The 8,416-nt window shown below is 45.1% G+C and overlaps 1 protein-coding gene across 1 annotated transcript; it reads left to right on the top strand.

The window, feature by feature from the left end:
- The first annotated feature begins 758 nt into the window (after window positions 1–758).
- LOC122404885 (putative uncharacterized protein DDB_G0281733) lies at window positions 759–7,504 on the top strand. The gene is made up of 3 exons (XM_043409216.1): window positions 759–991; window positions 4,987–5,726; window positions 7,341–7,504. Exons 2-3 carry the CDS (start codon window positions 5,478–5,480, stop codon window positions 7,497–7,499), a joined length of 408 nt encoding a protein of 135 aa, XP_043265151.1. The 5' UTR covers window positions 759–991; window positions 4,987–5,477; the 3' UTR covers window positions 7,500–7,504.
- Window positions 7,505–8,416: the final 912 nt, after the last annotated feature.

Genomic DNA, 8,416 nt, shown 5'->3' with positions numbered 1-8,416 from the left:
GATAACCCAGATTAATATATGGGGTATTCGGTCACAGGAATGATTAAGAATGTCAAAATTGCGTTTGAAGCTTGACTTCAATTTGAACAGAGAAGTATCATAATACATCGTACGACACAAATCGTTCTTCATACAGAATTCTTATTGTTATCAACTGTTGCAAAGAAGTACCACCACCGTGAAGGCTTACGTACCTCCAGCTGATATTCTCTCACGTATATTTGGGCATATTTCTCATTTATTTATTTGTTCTTTCATGCAATTGTGAATGAAAAACGTTTAATTTTGTCCTGTATAGTCATCTTAAACCAATCCTTCATTACAATCCTTTCTTACGAGTAAAAAAGTAAAGAGGGTTCAAACAGAATTTCGTTAATTTTGATACACGGCTTGTTTTGACTTGCGAAATCATCCCTTGCAATTAGTTAAACAGTTACGGTTACCCTTACGCGATAGAAGGTAGATCGTTGTCGCGTATTCGTGTGTAAATAGGCCGTTAGTCAGAGTGTTAGGATAAAAACAATTGTTAGGGGAAAACGGAGCCACGTGTCTTGTAAGGCTGACGGCAGTCGAGAAAGGCGCGTGTTGACGCGCCGCAGCGGTGGTTGCGTGCGCTGGCGCATGCGATCGATACCAAACACCGCCGGGGATTCACGTCCCCGCGCGACGTCACGATAGGAGAGCCGAACGGGACCGACGGAGGACGAGGTCGACCGAGACCGTCCGAAGTAGCGCGAGCCGCGTTAGCAGCAGCCGTCGACGCGAGCACGGCCCAACCGTCACCGTCGTTTCGACGTCGTGGACACTTTCTTGCCGCCGATCGTCCACGCGGAAATCGCGAGCCAACCCGTTCGTAGTCAGACCCGCAGCGTAACCATCGAGCTCGAATCTCGATGACCGCGAGCCGCGCGCGAAAGTGATCCAAGTGGTGTGTTCGTCTTTTGACTGGAAAGGTCGCGGTACGTGGACACCAGTTCGAACAGAGATCCGAGTAAGTTTCAGGCAACGATTTCCGTTTCGCGGATTCCACCGACCCTCGACCCAGTACCCCGCGACGAATATCCGAACGTTCGGTATCGTCGTCGATAGAACGGGGCGTAACGATCCGTCCGTCAAAATTTCAACGAGACTCGAGTCGTCTTGTGGAAACAATGCTGCGCTACCGTTACGATACCGGAGCGGTGTCGGCTCGGTCTGATTATCGACGGTGCATTCTACTGCCACGTAACACGGTCCCCCTGTGTAATAGGTCGCGACGAGGCGAGGTTACGATCGAGAAACGATCGGTGGGAGGGAGGATGATTAGAGTGTTTCCCGTATAAAAGTAACGGAAATTGTCGTGCGTCTCTGTCGCGTCCGACCAGCGACGAGCCGCAACCCTTTTAGGTCGCAGCGCAGCTGAGCTCGACCGGGCGCGACCCACAACCCTACATTCGCGGTCTGCGGCGTGACCTAACCTCAACTCGCCCCACCTTGAGCGAGCTTCGTTACCACCCTCTCCCCCTACGGAAGATTGGTACGGCAGGGGTGGCTTTACGCACCGGTTTATCACTTTGATTCCACGCCAGTCAACGCGTTGATTCTTTCGCTGCGGAGGTACCCGCGATCACGGGCGTCGCGACGTTCACGGTTAACGCTTGTCCCGCGCCGTCACTTTCTGCGGCAGCTCCTCAAGGTAACGGTGCAGAGCTGCCATAACTTTCGAATGGTCGTGACTGACCTTGGCAAAGAACACCGCGTACATCGCTATCACAGGCGTCATCCGGGGTATCGTTAATTAATGACGATCGATTTGACGAATCGGGACCGACCTTCTTCTTGTCGTCGTAACGATCGTCACGGCGACGGAGCAGCCGGGCACTTGTATTTATGACACCGACCGCTTCAATTTTTAATCGCGTCTCGGATATAATTGTTTCTGTGCTGCAGCGACGTCGACGGTGCACTTGTTCGACTACTGGAAATCTATTCCTGCTGCCGAGAAATATTTGTCTCTCGTCCTATATCGCGACTACGAACAGCCTCCAGCGAACTTTACTCGACCACAGTCGACGAACCATGCGGAATTTGCGCTCGTTATTGCACGACATTTAAATTACTTCATGCGGTGGAACCAATAGGGAAACACGATTGCTCGATTAAACGAACTTTTGGACGATACTTATTTCCTTGGCACGAATTATCTTATACTTGAAAAATAATAACAACACCGATGAGAAAGTATAAACATATGATACTGGGTCCTTCTGGTTTTCGAATCTAACAAGTTTTTTCTCATATTTGACTATGTAGAATTGCGTTTTGTACGTTCTTCGAACCATCTGTGTCTGTGTTTCTCAAAATGTGGAGAAAAGGTATCTTGCTATTCAAGGGAAGCTGATAGGAAGTCGTGGATAACTTAAACAACTCTTTATGTTGTGACTGAACCCCCTTTTTAAATACCACGAATCCTTGGAAGATTTTCAATAAAAACATTTTTAATGTAAAAAATCGTAGCTTTCTCTGATACCATGCAACTTCGTGTTCTTCGATTTCTGTTATAACAGTTATCACTTTTCCTATTATTATTCCAATAAGAACAGTGCTTTCTAAGAAGATATTCTAAGATAGAGGTTCCATTGTTTTCCATCATTGTGTAAATACAATTTCGTGGACACAAACGGAAGAGAAACGTAAACTTCAACGGGCATTGTCGAAACGTTGGTTGAAACGCAAGGTGACACAAATGCTGACACGCGTCGGTATATCAAAATTGCTTGGCTTACTAAAATTAAATTGAATTATCCGTTGCAACATATGGTAATAGGGTGAAAATTGGATTTATATCTTACGTGATTGCGGTAGCGTTATATCGTGATCTAATGGCTGCGAAAGCTGTAAGCTCGTTTCTCTATTCTGGTTAAATTTGCCGACAATCTCATTTTCTGATATTCCTCCGCGAGAGAAAATCCAAAGGAATTTAATGGAGCCGTTGATTGGACTTTCTTGAACGAACTCGTTATATTTCTTCCTAACTTCAAAAATGTACTGACAAAGATGTATACGATGTGTTCTCTGCTAGTGCAAAGTCAACAGCATCGTTCAAGGCTACATATTCTGCTGCGAACACACAAGCGTTTCTGTCGATACTTCCTGTAATATGGAAATTTAATTGCGAGTGGATACAGGTAATTTTGATTCTAAAAACCAAGACGACCTGCAGGTCTTTCCCAAGTTCTTTTCCAAGCCAAGATATAAACAATTTTGTATTTTGTATGTTTTCTACGCAAATTGTTTCTTCCTGTCTTTATGTATAGAAAGGTGTTAGACTATAACCATTAAGGACGCAATACTTTACGAGATACTTCATACTTTATGTTAGGATATAACACAACCTTAACCTCAGCAGGTGTTCAAACGTTCCGCTATGAATGCTTAAACATTTTATTGCACGCTTTCTTACATTTTTCATTGCAATCTTAAGTTGCGTAGTAATATCTTCGCACGATTATTTTTAACGTTAACTCTCATGTTACCCAATGTTTACTTTTGCGTGGCTTTCCGTTAACCTGTTTGCTGTTTCCTAGCTAATTATTTACATATGTATGTATAAGCTTACGCGGTCATGGGATTTGCGATACAAATTTCATGCTATTACAATTACCATTGTGTACTCTTGAATAATGATACTTTTGCCAGAGTGAAACTGCTAATTTTTTAGCGAGGAAACGTGTCCGTTGAATCGTTTGTGCGTAGGATGCTCCGAAAGAGGTTTCTTGCGTAGTTGAAACCATCATTTATTTGGAGAGTGTCCGGAGGAAGTGTCCCTGTGATCATGAAACATTCACTGTTCTTCGCTACGTCAAACTTGCCTATTTACACACAGAAACACGTTTTCTGTCGTCGATGGTTCACACGGAACTATTTACAGTGTTTTACTAATAACCTGCATTCGTCACAAATTGGATTCTGTGCGTGAAATTACTTTAAGAAATTTGTATAAACAAATTTTAATTCTTTCGAAAAATGGAAATAGTTGAACTAATTCCACCTAACTATTTATGAACAGAACTCAAGTGTTTGGTGTTGAATCTATGTGTAAAATTCATCCCTCGTGTTACGAGACGCCCTGTATACGAATAACCCCTAACACGTTGACTGCCGCACGCATTTTACGTGGTTTGTCCATGGCGCCAAAAAGAATTTTTTATTATGCGATGCATATTATGTTGAAATATTATTTACAGCGGCTAGTTGAGTTGTATAATCATGTTTAATGCATTTTTCGTAGTGGAGGTCACCGGTGACCTCCGAGGCGCTGTTGTGCTCCCGATTTTATTTAGTGAAATGTTCTAACGACTAAGTTTGCATTTCTTCGAGCAATTGCGTACAGGAAACACCTCGTCACGAATTTAAAAAAATACTGGAAAAATATTGCAATGTGTGTTACGAAAAAAATTCAAATGCAGCTAAGGAGAACAGAAGCAAAGAATTGTACTACAAACGTGGTGACATATTGTACCGATTGTACTGGTCCACCTTTTCTTTGCCTAGTGTTTCAATGTAACTCATTGCGATAATATGTATATGTTTTACATATTAATAAAATTATTTTCGTATGTTCTATATGGCTTTAATTTCTTCGGACCATTATAGTAACAACGGTATTATTGACAAATTTATCAGTATCGATATTCACTCTAATTATGTATTTTTACAATTGATCGCATCACCGGTGACCCTCATGACCCCCAAAAATTAAATTTTGTTTTTAGACAATTGGCAAATAGACAAATGGAATTCATTTTTACAGACTCATTAAAATTCCAGGGCTCTGCCTAGCTTTATTTTCTTTGACTTCTAATTTTGAGAATTAACTTGTTTAACTCCTTGGTGAACGTGGCAGTCAACGTGTTAAAAGAGTATCCGAAAAGCACGGGGAACGCTTGGGAGTTCGAAGCAGATTCGAATCGATCGGTCTAACCCTATCCCGTTCTCTGTTTGCAGACACTCGAGCCCTTACTCCGCATCTACTCCAGCCGCTGGACTCGCGCCGCTTCCGTTCGTCCGTCGTCGCTTCGTCCCCGCCCCCCTCAGCAATAAAAAAAGATAGTTCCGTCGGGTAAAACCGAGAGGGTTGGAACCCTCCGCGGTCCACCGCGGTAAGGAATCGAGGAAAGGGGAGGTAACGATAGCAGAAAAGCTGGGTCGTGAGGGGTCCAAGAAGCGTAGCGTTCGGGTGTGATGTGGTGGAGCCCCCCGGGGGGCCGCGGGGGCAGGAGGTTCGTGGCAGATCGGTCGTGAGGGCCCCAGGCACGCCTCGGTTGCCCCGCGGCGAGGTCGCCGGAGGGGCGGAGGAGGAGGTAGGATGGTGTGACCTCCGGCGTTATCCCGCCCGACGCGGAGGTGGTGCTGGAGGTGGCGGAGGCAGTGGCGGCGGTGGCGGCGGCGGAGCCGAGCAGCTGCTGCTCGACTCGGAGGAGGAGGAGCCGACGGCGATGTCGAGACCGCTTCGCGGTGAACGGGACCACGTGAGCCGTTTCGACCTCCGAGAACAGCGCGACCTCCGCGACCTTCGGGACCTACACGACATCAGGGACCTGCGGGATCTCAGGGACCTCCGGGACGTAAGGGACGTCAGGGACAACAGAGAGAGACACGGTTCCGGGAGGCACCATCGGGACGAGTACCTGGATTACGATCACCATCCCACCGCTGCGTCCACCTCTGCACTCACCAACAATCCGGTGAGTCTCACACACCTTGCGTCTCAACCAGGTTACGATTCTTCCGGTGTCGTTGATCCCCTCTATCAGGGATCGAACGGTTAAAACATATGTTGCAAAACTTGATTTCGGTCACGCGTATCGGGCAGACAAAGTAGCACAGAAATGTTATCGTTAACATAACAGTTTGCAACCTTAAAACGAACTCTGAAAGACGGATAGGAGATTTTTGGACGCACGCGTCTCGAAGAATCCCTAACGAGGCCAAGGGGTTTAATTTCTGGCGGAGAGGGCTCGATCGACGAGAGACTTGAATACAAAATTAAAGAACCCTGCACTCACCCTAAAGGAAGTTGAATTCTCAAGAAGGGAATAGAGAATTCTCTGAAATTATGCGCGAGGAGATCAGTCGATGTCGCTGATAATTTGCATAACGTCGATGTACTCGTACGTGGGAAGACATCGATTAATTCAGCCGGGCTTATCCGCTATCGCCACGGGATGCAAGCTCGAGAGTGTACAGGCCCGCGTTATCTCTTCCGGTCGATATTGAGCACTTTGGGAATTTTCAAAAGTTAGTTTGACTTCGGGGCAATTACAGGTTTCGAGACTCGAGGCGGCGCGCCCCGCCGCGTTATCACTTTTAGTCAAACAGTAAAGGGGAAGAAGTAGATCGAAACTTGCTCGTTCCCGTGGAAGTTCGCCTTTTATGGAATCCTTCGACGGCATTCCCGTCTACTCTTTATGGCGTTTGATACAGGCGCAACAGGGATGAGACGGGCGTGGAGGTGATAAATGTTGCACAAAGCGCTGTCAGGTATGAATATCTCAGGAAGCAATATTCACGCGTATAAGATACTTTGGACGAAGCTTCGAGAGAGCAAATGTTCGGTATGCAGATTGGTGTTTGAAATATTTCCCTTTTAATATCTCCTCCACTTCGTACTGTGCAATATTACGCAACGCCGCGATAGGAGCGCGCCTTTATCGTGTTCATGCTTTTCAATCATTCCGATTTTCGACTTAGATTAAATTCTCCCCGTTGTCTGAGATACGACGCTCACTTTGTTGCAATCTTTCGCAACTCTGAAAAGATGACGAGCGAAAGGAATGCATAGTGGATCAGTCGATCCTCTACATACGCATATTTTTGATTATCCTTGAACGATTCGTAGTTCATTAATAATGTTTTGGATTGAAATCATTATGTTAAGTTTATACATGTCCAGCTAGATTCTAGAATGATTGTACGATACAACCTCACAGCCTACGTTTATGTAACACTGTCTCTTCGTGTATAATATTTATATTTGAACTTCTTTAAAAAGAATCGTTTGGGAGAGGGGTTAATTTCCCGACCTGGGATCATCGATCGACTACCAAACGCGGAGAGAACGTTATTTGGGTAGGAAAAGTATTTCAGGAAACTAGTTCACGCGGGGAAAGTCGCCTAATCTATTCCGGCCCGCGGCTGAAAGAATTGAATGCCGTGGAACGAACGAGCGAACGCAAGAAAATGAAAGATGGACGGGCACTGATCAAAGCGGTCTCTCGCCCTAGTTGCGCGTCGTTCCTGATATATCCACGGTATCCAGTGACCGCGGTCTTCATTTAGCGCTTCTGCATCTTTCATAGGGGCTAGTTCCGTGGAAACGGCCGGTGGTGCAGCATCCTCGGTGCCTCTCGTTTGCAGCTGCATTCAACCCCCTGGCTTCCATTCTCGCCAACACATGCAGCCGTGCATCCACCTCTCGAGGGTCAGAAGCCCTAATGAGACAGACACACGGTAGATGATGGGGTAGAAAATGGAATCGAGCCTCCCTTACCCACCCTCTCTTTTTAACGCCGGATGGGAAACTGGACCGCGTTTTGCACACCGCCCCCCAAGGTCGACGCGGACCGATTTCAATAATGTTAGGCGTCAGGGTATCGGAGTTTAACGCTATGGAGCACGGGGCACCGTTAAAAACAACGATGGTCTCGTTTAAGACAACAGGTACGGAACTTTTTAATTGCTCCGCGTAGCGTGCTTGACGACTGAATCGAAACAAGTTTTCCAGGAATAATGTTCCGACCCAGGGATTCTCAACGAAAGCCATTCTTACTCCTTTAACGTGTTTAAGTGTTACTGTAAAACTGTGGTTCGTTGACGTTGATTGATCTTTCGACCGATGTCTGTTTAGAGTTTATATTAATGTTTTTTGTTATTAATGAAGACTTTAGTATACAATTACAAGTTCCTCCGTGACTCGCTAGTTAGATGTAATCAATATTGTTAAAGAAATATACAATTTCATCGGATCCATCCACAATTCAGCTACCTTCGTTTCTACCCTACTGACTGACCAAAATATGTTCTACCATTACTTATAATTTAAGGTTTCCTCTTAAAGGTACTCGTAAATACCAAAGTAATCATTGTTCGTTCGTTAACAAACACGAACAAGTATTATTCCCGCCAAATTAGTATGTAAATGTTGGTGGAAATTTTTTACGACGTATTATCTCTGCGAGTAGTTGCAAGTTATTTAAAAAGAAGAAACAAAAGGAAAAAATAATATGACGCGCACCATATGGCGCTTTCCGTAATAGCTTATGGCCCCACAATCGCTCCATATGGTGCACTCTGCATTTAAGGGGTTAATAATCTCTTTATTACGGTCAATAAAATTCTCTCGTGAATTCATGGAGTTTCGTAAAAATCAGCATGC

The sequence above is a fragment of the Colletes gigas genome, unplaced genomic scaffold (genome assembly GCF_013123115.1).
Source record: "Colletes gigas isolate AHSC1104 unplaced genomic scaffold, ASM1312311v1 Colletes_gigas_Sc00003, whole genome shotgun sequence".
Taxonomy (NCBI): domain Eukaryota; kingdom Metazoa; phylum Arthropoda; class Insecta; order Hymenoptera; family Colletidae; genus Colletes; species Colletes gigas.
The sequence above is the reverse complement of the archived record's forward strand: the minus strand, read 5'-3'. Positions and strand labels throughout refer to the sequence as shown.